The 14,972-nt window shown below is 46.1% G+C and overlaps 1 protein-coding gene across 1 annotated transcript in view; it reads left to right on the top strand.

The window, feature by feature from the left end:
- The window catches only part of LOC311133099 (citron Rho-interacting kinase-like), a gene marked incomplete at its 5' end in the record, with an annotated part of 40,031 nt that overhangs the window by 9,415 nt on the left and 15,644 nt on the right, over positions 1–14,972 (top strand). The window contains 13 exons of the mRNA XM_084166531.1: positions 490–599; positions 775–949; positions 1,375–1,572; positions 1,800–1,853; positions 1,989–2,186; positions 2,474–2,667; positions 2,994–3,129; positions 7,818–7,922; positions 8,145–8,285; positions 8,596–8,703; positions 9,067–9,265; positions 9,950–10,099; positions 10,230–10,253. Coding sequence (XP_084022657.1) covers positions 490–599; positions 775–949; positions 1,375–1,572; positions 1,800–1,853; positions 1,989–2,186; positions 2,474–2,667; positions 2,994–3,129; positions 7,818–7,922; positions 8,145–8,285; positions 8,596–8,703; positions 9,067–9,265; positions 9,950–10,099; positions 10,230–10,253 — 1,792 coding nt within the window. The remainder of the gene's footprint in view (positions 1–489; positions 600–774; positions 950–1,374; positions 1,573–1,799; positions 1,854–1,988; positions 2,187–2,473; positions 2,668–2,993; positions 3,130–7,817; positions 7,923–8,144; positions 8,286–8,595; positions 8,704–9,066; positions 9,266–9,949; positions 10,100–10,229; positions 10,254–14,972) is intronic.

Raw genomic sequence — 14,972 nt, 5'->3', positions numbered from 1 at the left:
TTAGGACCAGAGCCAGACGACATTTGACATTGACAGAAAGGGATTCTGGCCTACACCTAAATGTAGCCTTAGCCTATGTATTCAATTCTTTTAGCGTTTCAATACAGTAGCTACAATCAGAGCCATATGTTTAATTTATATGGCTTTTATATTTAGTCCCAGTCTGAATATATGGGTCTGGCTACAATCTTCTACCATTTCTTCAACAATTTCAGATGTCTGTGTTTTCATGGGAGTGATGAACAATGAACACATTATTTTGTGTGTGATGTAAACCTTCGGCTTCATAAATAGATAGGATCACTTTGCATCCACGTCTCAAATATTGTGATACAGTGCTGCCTCGTGAAATTTTGTCACACCCGCCCTGGCACAGTTTTCACATTATGTTCCCTTAAATTGAAATGTAGAAATGCATTACATTTGGGTTTTATTTCACATATTATTTCACATATTTACATCAAAGTGTGATGCACTTTTTTTTTTCAGACCATCAACGCTATGGACTCCAAGATGAAGAATCTGGAACAACGGATCGACGAACTCTCCGAGGCCAACAAGCTAGCCACTAACAGTAGCATCTATACCCAGAAAAACATGTGAGTGTTGTGGCCTTCAACTGGGACTCCACACCCAACTAAACCCTCATGCCATCCCCTCAGAGAACCAAAGTTGCATACGTTACCGAACAAGTTTACTATTATTCCCCAAACAATGCATTTTTGGGTTGAAACCTCAATGGTCTCTCTCTCTGTCTGGCTGTGGTTGTGGCAGGAAAGCCCAGGAGGAGATGATCTCGGAGCTGAGGCAGCAGAAGTTCTACCTTGAGTCCCAGGCGGGGAAGCTGGAGGCCCAGAACGCCAAGCTGGAGGAGCACCTTGAGAAGATGAACCAGCAGGAGCAGAGCAAGAGGAGCCGTCTGCTGGAGATGGAGACCATGCTCCGAGAGGTGAGAGTTGAAGTGAATAAACTTTATTGATCCCCAGAGGGGAAATTGGATAAATGGGAGAGGATCCAGAGGAAAGGGCCACCTGTATGGTGCAACAATAAGACTTTATTGGCTGGTTTCCTAGACACTGAATAAGCCTAGTCCTGGACTAAAAAGCATGCTCAGTGGAAAATCTCCATTGAAAGTGATTTCTAGGCCAGGACCAGGCTTAATCAATATCTGGGAAACCAGCCCTAAAAGTGTTGACTTTGGCTGGTATTTGCACAAAGCTACTTGCATGCAGTTTCAAGTGATACATCACCTCAAGCAACTTTACTGTTCCAAAAAAACAATCCATACCTTAGAAACCCACACCCATGTATTATAAAATCCAAAGCAAAGCGATGACCCTTTAACCTCTGACCCTTTAACCTTTGGTGTTCTAGATGGGCCTGGAGCACGAGGAGCAGAAGCTGGAGATCAAGCGTCAGGTGACGGAGCTGACATTGTCGCTGCAGGAGCGGGAGTCCCAGATCAGCGGGCTGCAGGCGGCACGCCACGCCCTGGAGAGCCAGCTGCAGCAGGCCAAGACAGAGCTGGAGGACACCACCGCCGAGGCCGAGGAGGAGATCACTGCCCTCAGGGTAGGACAGGATATGAGAGGACGTTGGCAGGACAACCAGACAAGTCAACACACATATACACAACCAACCTGACTTATGTAAATCACACTGAGGTCAAGAATAATAATGTATAATAATATATGCCATTTAGCAGATGCTTTTATCCAAAGCGACTTAGTCATTCGTGCGTACATTTTAGTTGTCGGTGGGCCCGGGAATCGAACCCATAATTATTTTGTTTTTTTCAGGCTCACAGAGATGAAATCCAACGCAAGTTTGACGCCCTGAGAGACAGTTGCTCAGTAAGTAGAAATTGTCGGCATTCCAAACACAGGAAATGGCGGTATAGCATGTTGACTTTTTGTGCGTTCAAGCAAAGCAATGAAACATGTACTTATTGAATTCTGTTCGTTTGTATGTGTTTCCACCCCCATCAGGTGATCACAGACCTGGAGGAGCAGCTGACCCAGCTGAGCCAGGAGAACGCCGAGCTGAACAGACAGAACTTTTACCTATCCAAGCAGCTGGATGAGGCCTCGGACGAGACGGACGACCGCCTGCAGCTGGGACAGGACGTGGACAGCCTCCGCCGCGAGGTGGCCGACCGAGAGATGCACCTCAACAACCAGAAACAGGTGACAGACGTCTGCTCATCATTTGTTCCCTTTAACTTCCTGAATGTTTGTTGAATGTTTGTGATACGTTCAATGACTGCTTGTAGAACATAGAGACGCTGAAGATCAACTGGACCTAGAGATGTATACAGACTCAGCATAGGAAGCGACAAGTGTATCAGGTCGTTATTGCAAAAGAGAATGTGTTCTCAATGACTTACCTGGTTACATAAAGGCATACCTAGTTACATAAAGGCATACCTAGTTACATAAAGACAAAATGAAACAAGTGACTGGTGTGCCTGTAGAACATTGAGACTCTGAAGACAACGTGCAGCATGCTGGAGGAACAGGTTGTGGAGCTGGAGAGCATGAATGATGAGCTGCTGGAGAAAGAGAGACAGTGGGAGGCCTGGAGGGGAGCCCTGGAGGACGAGAAGAACCAGGCCGAGAGGAGGACCCGAGACATGCAGCGCCTGATGGACAACGAGAAGCAGAACAGGCAAATACACACACACACACACACACACACGCCGGGTATCATACACACACGTAACATGAGCAGGTGATATACACACACGCACAAGCGTTAATATGTACACACATTCACACGTGTCATACACACCCACACCATCATACATAAACACACATCAAACACCCATACACACTACATAGTATATACACATGTGCTCATCTCATATTGACATTCGCAAAGGCCTGCACACAAAACACACACTGGTATCACACATACTAATCATGCAAGCATCGTTTCCTACCAACACACAGCTGTGCACACACAGTGAATGTTATGTTTCCATGTGTGCATAGGCTGCGTGCGGACCAGCGCAGTACCCAGTCTCGCCAGGCGGTGGAGCTAGCAGTCAGGGAGCACAAGGCGGAGATCTCGTCTCTGCAGCAAGCTCTGAAAGAACAGAGACTGAAGGCTGAGAGTCTCTCTGATATGGTGAGTCTTGTGTAGAGCGTGACACTAGCAACGTCAGGTTTGTGGGTTTGATTCCTGTTGGGGTCAAATATACTAAGAAAATATGCACTGTAAGGCGCTTGGATAAAAGTGTCTGCTAAATGGCATGTTATATTTAAGCAATAAGGCCCGGGGGGTGTTTTAGATGGCCAATATACCACGGCTAAGGGCTGTTCTTAGGCACGACGCACCCCCGAGGTACCTTATTGCTATTATAAACTGGTTACCAACGTAATTAGAGCAGTCAAAAAATGTGTTTTGTCATACCCGTGGTATACGGTCTGCGGTCTGATATACCACATTTACATTTTACATTTACGTCATTTAGCAGACGCTCTTATCCAGAGCGACTTACAAATTGGTGCATTCACCTTATAGCCAGAGGGATAACCACTTTACAATGGTTTTTTTTTATTTATTTTTTATTTGGGGGGTGGGGTAAGGGGGGGTAGAAGGATTACTTTATCCTATCCCAGGTATTCCTTAAAGAGGTGGGGTTTCAAGTGTCTCCGGAAGGTGGTGAGTGACTCCGCTGTCCTGGCGTCGTGAGGGAGCTGGTTCCACCATTGGGGTGCCAGAGCAGCGAACAGTTTTGACTGGGCTGAGCGGGAACTGTGATTCCGCAGAGGTAGGGGGGCCAGCAGGCCAGAGGTGGATGAACGCAATGCCCTCGTTTGGGTGTAGGGACTGATCAGAGCCTGAAGGTACGGAGGTGCCGTTCCCCTCACAGCTCCGTAGACAAGCACCATGGTCTTGTAGCAGATGCGAGCTTCAACTGGAAGCCAGTGGAGTGTGCGGAGGAGCGGGGTGACATGAAAGACCTTGGGAAGGTTGAACACCAGACGGGCTGCGGCATTCTGGATGAGTTGTAGGGGTTTAATGGCACAGGCAGGTAGCGAGTTGCAGTAATCCAGACGGGAGATGACAAGTGCCTGGATTAGGACCTGTGCCGCTTCCTGTGTAAGGCAGGGTCGTACTCTCCGAATGTTGTAGAGCATGAACCTACAGGATCGGGTCACCGCCTTGATGTTAGCGGAGAACGACAGGGTGTTGTCCAGGGTCACGCCAAGGCTCTTCGCACTCTGGGAGGAGGACACAACGGAGTTGTCAACCGTGATGGCGAGATCATGGAACGGGCAGTCCTTCCCCGGGAGGAAGAGCAGCTTCGTCTTGCCGAGGTTCAGCTTGAGGTGGTGATCCGTCATCCACACTGATATGTCTTCCAGACATGCAGAGATGCGATTCGCCACCTGGTTATCAGAAGGGGGAAAGGAGAAGATGAGTTGTGTGTCGTCTGCGTAGCAATGATAGGAGAGGCCATGTGAGGATATGACAGAGCCAAGTGACTTGGTGTATAGCGAGAATAGGAGAGGGCCTAGAACTGAGCCCTGGGGGACACCAGTGGTGAGAGCACGTGGTGCGGAGACAGATTCTCGCCACGCCACTTGGTAGAAGCGACCGGTCAGGTAGGACGCAATCCAAAAGTGAGCCGCGCCGAAGATGCCCAGCTCGGAGAGGGTGGAGAGGAGGATCTGATGGTTCACAGTATCAAAGGCAGCAGACAGGTCTAGAAGGACAAGAGCAGAGGAGAGAGAGTTAGCTTTAGCAGTGCGGAGAGCCTCCGTGACACAGAGAAGAGCAGTCTCAGTTGAATGACCAGTCTTGAAACCTGACTGGTTTGGATCAAGAAGGTCATTCTGAGAGAGATAGCAAGAGAGTTGGCTAAAGACGGCACGCTCAAGAGTTTTGGAGAGAAAAGAAAGAAGGGATACTGGTCTGTAGTTGTTGACATCAGAGGGATCGATTGTTGGTTTTTTGAGAAGGGGTGCAACTCTCGCTCTTTTGAAGACGGAAGGGACATAGCCAGCGGTCAAGGATGAGTTGATGAGCGAGGTGAGGTAAGGGAGAAGGTCACCGGAGATGGTCTGGAGAAGAGAGGAGGGGATAGGGTCAAGCGGGCAGGTTGTTGGGCGGCCGGCCATCACAAGTCGCAAGATTTTATCTGGAGAGAGAGGGGAGAAAGAAGTCAAAGCATAGGGTAGGGCAGTGTGAGCAGGACCAGCAGTGTCATTTGACTTAACAAACGAGGATTGGATGTCGTCAACCTTCTTTTCAAAATGGTTGACGAAGTCATCCACATAGAGGGAGGGGGAGGGGGGGGGGATTCAGCAGGGAGGAGAAGGTGGCAAAGAGCTTCCTAGGGTTAGAGGCAGATGCTTGGAATTTAGAGTGGTAGAAAGTGGCCTTAGCAGCAGAAACAGATGAAGAAAATGTAGAGAGGAGGGAGTGAAAAGATGCCAGGTCCGCAGGGAGTCTAGTTTTCTACCATTTCCGCTCGGCTGCCCGGAGCCCTGTTCTGTGAGCTCGCAATGAGTCATCAAGCCACGGAGCAGGAGGGGAGGACCGAGCCGGCCGGGAGGATAGGGGACATAGAGAGTCAAAGGATGCAGAAAGGGAGGAGAGGAGGGTTGAGGAGGCAGAATCAGGAGATTGGAGGGAGAAGGATTGAGCAGAGGGAAGAGATGATAGGATGGAAGAGGAGAGAGTAGCTGGAGAGAGAGAGCGAAGGTTGCGACGGCGCATTACCATCTGAGTAGGGGCAGAGTGAGTAGTTTTGGAGGAGAGCGAGAGAGAAAAGGATACAAAGTAGTGGTCCGAGTCATGCAGGGGAGTTGCAGTGAGATTAGTAGAAGAACAGCATCTAGTAAAGATGAGGTCAAGCGTATTGCCTGCCTTGTGAGTAGGGGGGGACGGTGAGAGGGTGAGGTCAAAAGAGGAGAGGAGTGGAAAGAAGGAGGCAGAGAGAAATGAGTCAAAGGTAGACGTAGGGAGGTTGAAGTCACCCAGAACTGTGAGGGGTGAGCCATCCTCAGGAAAGGAACTTATCAAGGCGTCAAGCTCATTGATGAACTCTCCAAGGGAACCTGGAGGGCGATAAATGACAAGGATGTTAAGCTTGAATGGGCTAGTGACTATGACAGCATGGAATTCAAATGAGGAGATAGACAGATGGGTCAGGGGAAAAAGAGAGAATGTCCACTTGGGAGAGATGAGGATTCCTGTGCCACCACCCCGCTGACCAGATGCTCTTGGGGTATGCGAGAACACATGGTCAGACGAGGAGAGAGCAGTAGGAGTAGCAGTGTTTTCAGTGGTAATCCATATTTCCGTCAGCACCAAGAATTCGAGGGACTGGAGGGTAGCATAGGCTGAGATGAACTCTGCCTTGTTGGCCGCAGAACGGCAGTTCCAGAGGCTGCCGGAGACCTGGAACTCCACGTGGGTCGTGCGTGCAGGGACCACCAGGTTAGAGTGGCAGCAGCCACGCGGTGTGAGGCGTTTGTATAGCCTGTGCGGAGAGGAGAGAACAGGGATAGACAGAGGCATAGTTGACAGGCTACAGAAAATGGCTACAATAATGCAAAGGAGATAGGAATGAAATGAACTAAACATCTGGGAAAGCGAGAGAGCGGGGCCTCCCTCACTTACGTTTCACTGAAACACCCAAATATAACTCTCCCAACTTCCACCTCAGAAACTATAATTGTTGTAAACTACAGTGGTTCAATGTTTTCTAGGAATAGACTAACTTAGTTTATTCAGCTAGTTAACTTGGTACAGTATTCTTCCGTGAAAACTGTCCAGGGCACCTAGTCATAAGACGCCACAACCAACTAGCATGCCGGGCTCCAACAACACGGTTTAGCACCAATACTCGGCCACAACAAACCACCAGTGTGTCAACACGCCAAGCAGATCATTCGTGTCCGTGTCTAACGTTGTGGGTTAGTCCCGACAGCTTGAGCGAGTCCGTCGTCAACTTATTCAGCCAGTTAGTTAGCTAGAATAGTTAGCATACTAGCTAGCCATTGCTTTCAGACAAAGAAGAAACCCCTCCTCCCACGGCACGAACACACAGAGAGAGCCAAGCTAACGTTAACTAGTCACCCATGTCCCGAATTCCCTTGAACGACTCTGGCTACCAGTATGTAAAAACAAAACACAAATGTAGGTTATAACTTACCCCTAGCAGCTACTGTTAGCTAGCCAAGTGCAAAGCTAGCCACTGAATTGACTCAGCCAGTTCGCGTCTGTTCGCTAGGTCGTTCAAGCTATTGTTTACTAGTAGCTATCCATGTAGCAACAAGCTAGCTAAATTTCAAGCACAGTAGCCACTTACTACCTAACGTTAACGCTTCAGACAATGAGGTTAGAAAAACAGCTGAATGGTAGGCATTATTGTATGTAATTATTGTAGGCAGCTAGCTGGCGTAATTACAGGTACTCTCAGGCGTGAAACAACTATCCACAGTTGCTAATAGTTACCAGTAGCTACCCGCTAGCTAGTCCAGATAGTGGGTTAGCTAGCTTCGTGCTTCACCGGGCTCAGCCGAATACAATACTAACCTACAATAATTACATACAACAACCCACGATAACTACCTACAATACCTAACTACAATCTAAATACATTGTTTAAGCTTTACTCGACAAAGCCCAAACTATGTATATAAGCCATATAAGCCAAGCTTACCTCCCGCCAGAGAGAGACACAACCTCACCCGACGATGACGACGACGGCTGTCAGCCAATAAGCATTCAGGGCTCGAACCACCTAGTTCATAATATTATGATTATTTTACACACATTTTTTATCTGTGTGTTGTCAGCTGAATGACCTGGAGAAGAAGCACACCATGCTGGAGATGAACGCCCGCACCCTGCAGCAGAAACTGGAGACAGAGAGGGAGCTGAAGCAGAGGCTGATGGATGAGGTAGAAAGTACCTCACAGTGCTGATCTAGGATCAGTTTTGCCTTTTAAATAATAATGAATAAGATAACATGGACATAGGGGGGCTGATCCTAGATCAGCACTTCACCTCTGAAACTTTTTGTGAAGACGAGCCCAAGTGAGATAGAACTGTAAAGAGTTAACAAAATAGCTTTAGCTTGTCTTGGAATGATGTGTGTTTGTGTGGTGACCTCCCCACCACAGCAAGGCAAGCTGCAGCAGCAGATGGACCTACAGAAGAGCCACATCTTCCGTCTGACCCAGGGCCTGCAGGATGCTCTGGACCAGACTGACCTGCTGAAGACTGAGAGGACCGACCTGGAGTACCAGCTGGAGAACATTCAGGTGACATTACACTCACTCCCACTTAGACTGTTATTACACTGCTGAGCTGAGCTGTACGGGCCTGGGAGGTATTCATTAGGCACCAAACGGACTGAAACAGGGAGGGACTACGTGGTCTTGTCCAATAAGAAACGCTAATTTTCGCTTTGAAAAGTTTTCTGTTGCGTTCCCTAATGAATACGACCCATACATCCGCCATAGTTGCTGGAACACAGCTGCTACAGCTAGTTCAATTTGAGATGTTAGCTGGTACTCTTATATTGAGGCTGATTCTGAGATGTTGCTCCTCTTCTTCTCCCACCACACTCAGGCTGTCTATTCTCATGAGAAAGTCAAGATGGAGGGCACCATTTCTCAGCAGACCAAACTGATTGACTTCCTACAGGCCAAAATGGACCAGCCCACCAAGAAGAAGAAGGTGAGAGAACTCAGTGATGGAAATCTGGTAAATCGCACAGTCTGCATAGGAGCAGATGTTTATTGTTCTTCGAGAGGACACTCACTACACACACACACACAGATTTTTCATTTATCGTGGTCCCGTGTAGCTCAGTTGGTAGAGCATGGCACTTGCAACGCCAGGGTTGTGGGTTTGACTCCCATTGGGGACCAGTACGAACAAATATGAAAAGGTATGCACTCACTACTGTAGGTCACTCTGGTTAAGAGCGTCTGCTAAATGACTAAAATGTAAATGTTATCTCAACGAGAATGAAAACACACACAGAGACATTATAATGTCACTGTATGTGAGAGAAGCACCCTCTCTTTCTCCTGCCAGGGTATCTTTGGCCGTCGCCGTGAGGAGCTGGGGTCCAATGGGAACGGTGCTGGGGGATCCGGGGCCCAGGCTCAGCCGGCGCTGCCCATGCAGTACAGTGACATGAAGGTGGCCCTGGAGAAGGAGAGGACACGCTGCTCAGACCTGGAGGAGGCCCTGCAGAAGATGAGGATAGAGCTGAGATCACTAAGAGAAGAGGGTAAGAGGGTGGGTGGTGTTGGCAACAACCTCTTACAGGATCTAGGCCCATATTCATAAAGCCTCTGAGAGCAGGAGTGCTAATCTAGGATCAGGTGCCCCCCTGTCCATGCAATATTATTAATTATGATCTAAAAGGCAAAACTGAGTTGTTTGTGAATATATGCCCTGATGGTTGTCATAGTGTCTGGTTCAAATCCTGGACTGTATCCTGTCCTTTCCTTGAACTTCTCACTGATCTGACATAATATTGGGGAGAGCTGTCCAGTGGAATGCTGTCTTTATTCAGGGGAGTGAGGATACGTTTTTGAAGTATTTGAACACGGTCATTGTATATTGATGATGGGGACATGAAGCAACGTTTCTGGTGTGTCGAAGTGTGCCAGATGTACCCAAAGGCTAACGTTTCCCCTGCCTTCCTCCCCGGGGGTGGCAGGTAGCCTGGCGGGTAGGAGTGTTGGGCCAGTAACCGAAAGGTTGCTGGATTGAATCCCTGAGCTGTCAAAAGGTAAAAATGTGTCATTCTGCCCCTGAGCAAGGCAGTTAACCCACTGTTCACCGGGCGCCAAAGACATGGATGTCGATTAAGGCAGCCCTCTGCACTTCTCTGATTCAGAAGGGTTGGGTTAAATGCGGAAGACACATTTTAGTTAAATGCATTCAGTTGTACAACTTTCCCCCCCAGCGGCCCATTTCAAAGCCTCAGAGCATGCCCCGGCCATGCCTGCCTCTGCCCGCCAGCAGATCCTCATGTCGGCCATCGTCAAGTCCCCTGAGCTCCAGCCCAACCCCAGCAGCCTCCTTGCCCGCTGCAAGGAGAGCTCCACTCCAGAGGGTAAGTCCCACAGCCCCTGCTCTCTGTCTTTTGTCGCTCTCTCTCTCATTTTCTCTCTCGCCTTGCTATCTTCTGCTGTCACCTAGCCACTTTTAGAACTCTTTTTTTCTCTCTCTTATTCTGCTCACAGAGAAGCGAAGAGTAACTTTTGAAAGTAAGTGTATTCCCAGTTTGAAACTGTTTTTGTGCTTGTTGTGTTCATCTCTTCGCTGTAACTGGTTCATGGGGCACATTTACAATGCTTGTCTGCATCTGAGGTGCATGTGATGCAGGGTTTCCATTAGCCGGTAAATGCTATCTTTTGGCAATTTTTTGTTTTTTTTAAGCAGATAAATCAAATTGTTGCCAGCCAAATTGTCCTGGGGAAAAAAATCCATTGCAAAATAATGCTATTTTTTTTGTTTGTTTAAAAAAACATTTTAAATACCAGTCGATGTGCTCCAACTTCAAAGGCAAATAAATCCTCAAGCTGCTTGGAAATTTACTTGACAAAGCAAAATAGGTCCTCATAAGGGACTTCAGCTAAGTGTACCCCGACTGGCAAAATTGACGAAGATTGTGTTGATTATCCCAGTTTCTAGTGTGAGGGGATTCTTTCTCCAAAACAGAGTAAAGAGTGCCTCAAGATCACACCTTCTCGAGGACAAAGTAACGAGGCTGATGCGCATCGCAAGCTGCTCCAAGGAGTTGGACAGTTTTGACTTCCCAACAGCAGTGGCTCACTTTGAGCAGGCCATCGTCTGCCGCAAACACAAGTAAATTAGAGGCAAATTCTTGTGTTCGTCAGGCCCGGTCCTAGAAGTTCTGCTGCCGCCCTAGGCAAGATCAATATATGCCACCTCTGTGTCATGTAGTATAGACGCCAGCAATGCATGTTAATAGTATGAAGATTGGAATAGATTGATAGACTAAAGTAATGATGTGTATCATGCGCAATTGGTGCATTTTAGTTGAGCTTATTCAGGAGTATTTGGAAACGAAACATCGTTGCCAACTATTCACATTGGAGAGTTGTACTCACTAGGCACAGAGTTGTTATCAATAAGCCACGTATATCACACATTACACAAGTCACGACCCCACTATAATTCAAATTACAATAAACATAACATTTATTAACATCATCCAGTAGAACTGTAAAAAGAGTGAGATATAATTTGATCTTTGGAAACCAGTGCTTTCATAAATGCATGGCACGGGCCTCGTTTCACAGGAGAATTGTAAAATAAGCTTTCTCTCAATGAACCAGCCTTAACCAATTTTGTTTATTTACATATCGAATTTGATTGTCCAACATCAGTTTGATAATTTCTTCATTTTGTGGCCGCCTAGAGTGTCCTCTTTCCACTGCTGTGGTGCTACGGGCCGACCCGGTCATGGCTAGAAGGGTCCAGCTTTTGTCAAACAAATGTCAAAAGTTATTAATTTTTTGTGCATTTTAGCAAACCCCAACCCTTTTCTTAACCTTAACCTAATTATCCTAACCTGCTACATTAATTCTCCTAAACTGCTGCGTAAATTCTCCTAACCTGCTTCAAAAAGACAAATCTGATATGAATTTGACAAAAGCTGTATTCCTTCTCGCCATGACCTGCTGGCCCTGGTGTTCGTAGACGGACATATTTTGTTATTTATTAGGGCTAAATCAAATTAGAGAGTCCTAGATTGTATTTGAAAACCGCTGTTTATTTATTAATTACAATTTTCATACAAATAGCCTATAGGGTCGTTCGCAAATTATATTATACAAATATAATATTTAGAAGTTGGGTTTTATTACTGTTGTTTTTTTAAATATTCATTTATGATTTATTACAGGGATGAAGATGCAATGGGCAATGTTTTGCTTTTCAATAAAACCTGTCATGTTAGTATAAGAACATAATTCTCCTTTATTTTATTAAAACTTTACAGGCTAATTTCTATTCTGGTAAGATTAATTACAATAATCAAAATGTGATTTTGAGCACCTTGGGTGGATGCCCTAATGCGTTAAGCACCCAATGCATATATAGATGTCCGGTACATTTCTCAAATGTCCTGTATATTGAAATCTTGCCGGTCACATTGTTCGGCGCCAAAGTTTCCTAACAGAAACCATGATGTGATGCTGGCAGGGTTATTGGCTGAAGGAACAAGTGTCTAGAGTATCAGTAGGCAAAAATAGCGAGTGATTCAGAATGCAATCAGGAAATGCTCCAGCAGTTGGTAAACAAGATGGGGGTGGGTCTTGGCAAATGTAACCGCCACTGAGTTATATTAAATTCTGTGCCAAACGCCCTCAAACGCAAAGAAGAGGGTAAGGTTCAGGACTTCTGGTTTACAGTTCGCTGCATTTGTTGATAACGAAATCTGAAAATACTCTGGATACATTCAGTAACATAAGAATATTCCTGGAAAATGTGGTGTAGGTGCAACATAAGACAAAACAATTCCAAGGGTTTGAGTGAGAGGACTAACTGGTGTCTCCAATGGCCACACACCTCTCCAAGGTGTGCAGGGTTCCTAAGTCATTTCAATGCACTTTCAGAACAGTCTCCTAGCTGTGCCATTGAGGAACTAGGTTAAGCACACTTGTAGTAGTTTTTTTTGGAACCCCATCACACGCCATCCAAAAACGTCCCATTATAAATGGGCCTCCTGTAGCTCAGTTGGTAGAGCATGGCGCTTGCAACGCCAGGGTTGTGGGTTCGATTCCCACGGGGGCCAGTATGAAAAATGTATGCACTCACTAACTGTAAGTCGCTCTGGATAAGAACGTCTGCTAAATTACTAAAATGTAAAATGTAAATAAATCGCAATCTGGGTCAGGTGGACATCATTTTAAAGCTTGTTATATTGCCAACATGACTAGCTAAGTTATAAAATACGATCTTACAGTGTTAGGCTTTCACAGGGCAATTCAGAGAAAATATATAAATTTTTGTGCTCGTAGAAAGGAGTCGTGTTCATTCAGGTGCGTGCATTCAGATGCGTGTTGCGCGGAAAATTATCTTCACAATAGACAAACAGGCTCATTCTGTTCAGAACAACCCAGGGTATGACAACATGTCATCTTGTAACTGTACATCAAACATAGTGATCATAAACATTGACACTGTATATGACATGAGTTTTATGATATGGAAATGTGAAGTGCACATTTGGACTCACGGTTGTTTGGCTTGCTTGTATGACATCAAAGCGGTATTTATTATAATCCTCAACATCTCATCTTCGAAATATACTGAGTCATCTTAATTTACAGCAAATCACTCACTCAGACAACAAAAAATGTGCAGAAATTCCCCAATTAGCGGGAGGGATTATGGGGGCAACGTCTTGTCGTGTGCGGTGCTCAAGTTTAGAAAGGCTGTCAGTCAAAACCCATACAGAGCTGTGAAGCGGTGAGCTCTGACGTCATTTATAGCATGTTACCATACAGCCACTGTGTTCCAATTTAGGTGCTTATCACTGCCCAAATCTGCCATTTTCAACCCGTATACAGGGATGAGTGTAAAGGGTTAACCAGCCTTTCTTTTTGCAAAGCTAAGTAGATCTTAAACCATTACATCTTTTATAAATACCTACAGACATTGTCATCTGCATGATCCAACTCATAGTCATGGTTATGTCACTAGAACAGAGAACATGCAAGTGCAGAGAATTTTTTGGGTATACTATGCCTCGTATACCACTTGCTTAGTCTTGCTGTCAAAAAACTGCTGCTTTTTCATGTCAGGAACTTTTAAGTGACACAAACAATATAAAGTGCATTCGGAAAGTATTCAGACCCCTTGACTTTTTCCACATTTTGTTAAGTTACAGCCTTATTCTAAAATGGATTAAATCAACATTTTCCTCATCAATCTACACACAATACCCCATAATGACAAAGCGAAAACTGGTTTTTAGAAATGTTAGAACATTTATTACAAATAAAAACAGAAATACCTAATTTACATAAGTATTCAGACCCTTTGGTATGAGACCCAAAATTGAGCTCAGGTGCATCCTGTTTCCATTGATCATCCTTGAGATGTTTCTACAACTTGATTGGAGTCCAACTGTGATAAATTCAATTGATTGGACATGATTTGGAAAGGCACACCTGTTTATATAAGGTCCCACAGTTGACAGTGCGTGTCAGAGCAAAAACCAAGCCATGAGGTCGAAGGAATTCTCCGTAGAGCTCCGAGACTGGATTGTGTCGAGGCCCAGATCTGGGGAAGGGTACCAACAACTTTCTGCAGCATTGAAGGTCCCCAAGAACACAGTGGCCTCTGTCATTCTTAAATGGAAGAAGTTTGGAACCACCAAGACTCTTCCTAGAGCTGGCTGCACAGCCAAACTGAGCAATTGGGGGAGAAGGGCCTTGGTCAGGGAGGTTACCAAGGACCTGATGGTCACTCTGACAGAGCTCCAGAGTTCCTCTGTGGAAATGGGAGAACCTTCCAGAAGGACAACCATCTCTGCAGCACTCCACCAATCAGGCCTTTATGGTAGAGTGGCCAGACGAAAGCCACTCCACAACAAAAGGCACATGACAGCCCGCTTGGAGTTTGCCAAAAGGCACCTAAAGGACTCTCAGACCATGAGAAACAAGATCCTCTGGTCTAATGAAACCAAGATTGAACTCTTTGGCCTGAATGCCAAACGTCACATCTGGAGGAAACCTGGCACCATCCCTACGGTGAAGCATGGTGGTGGCAGCATCATGCTGTGGGAATGTTTTTCAGCGGCAGGGACTTGGAGACTAGTCAGGATCGAGAGAAAGATGAATGGATCAAAGTACAGAGAGATCCTTGATGAAAACCTTCTCCAGAGCGCTCAGGACCTCAGAATGGGGCGAAGGTTCACCTTCCAACAGGACAACAACCCTTAGCACACAGTC

Source organism: Coregonus lavaretus (assembly GCF_964263955.1).
Source record: "Coregonus lavaretus genome assembly, chromosome: 8".
Taxonomy (NCBI): domain Eukaryota; kingdom Metazoa; phylum Chordata; class Actinopteri; order Salmoniformes; family Salmonidae; genus Coregonus; species Coregonus lavaretus.
This window is presented reverse-complemented; position numbering and strand designations above follow the sequence as displayed.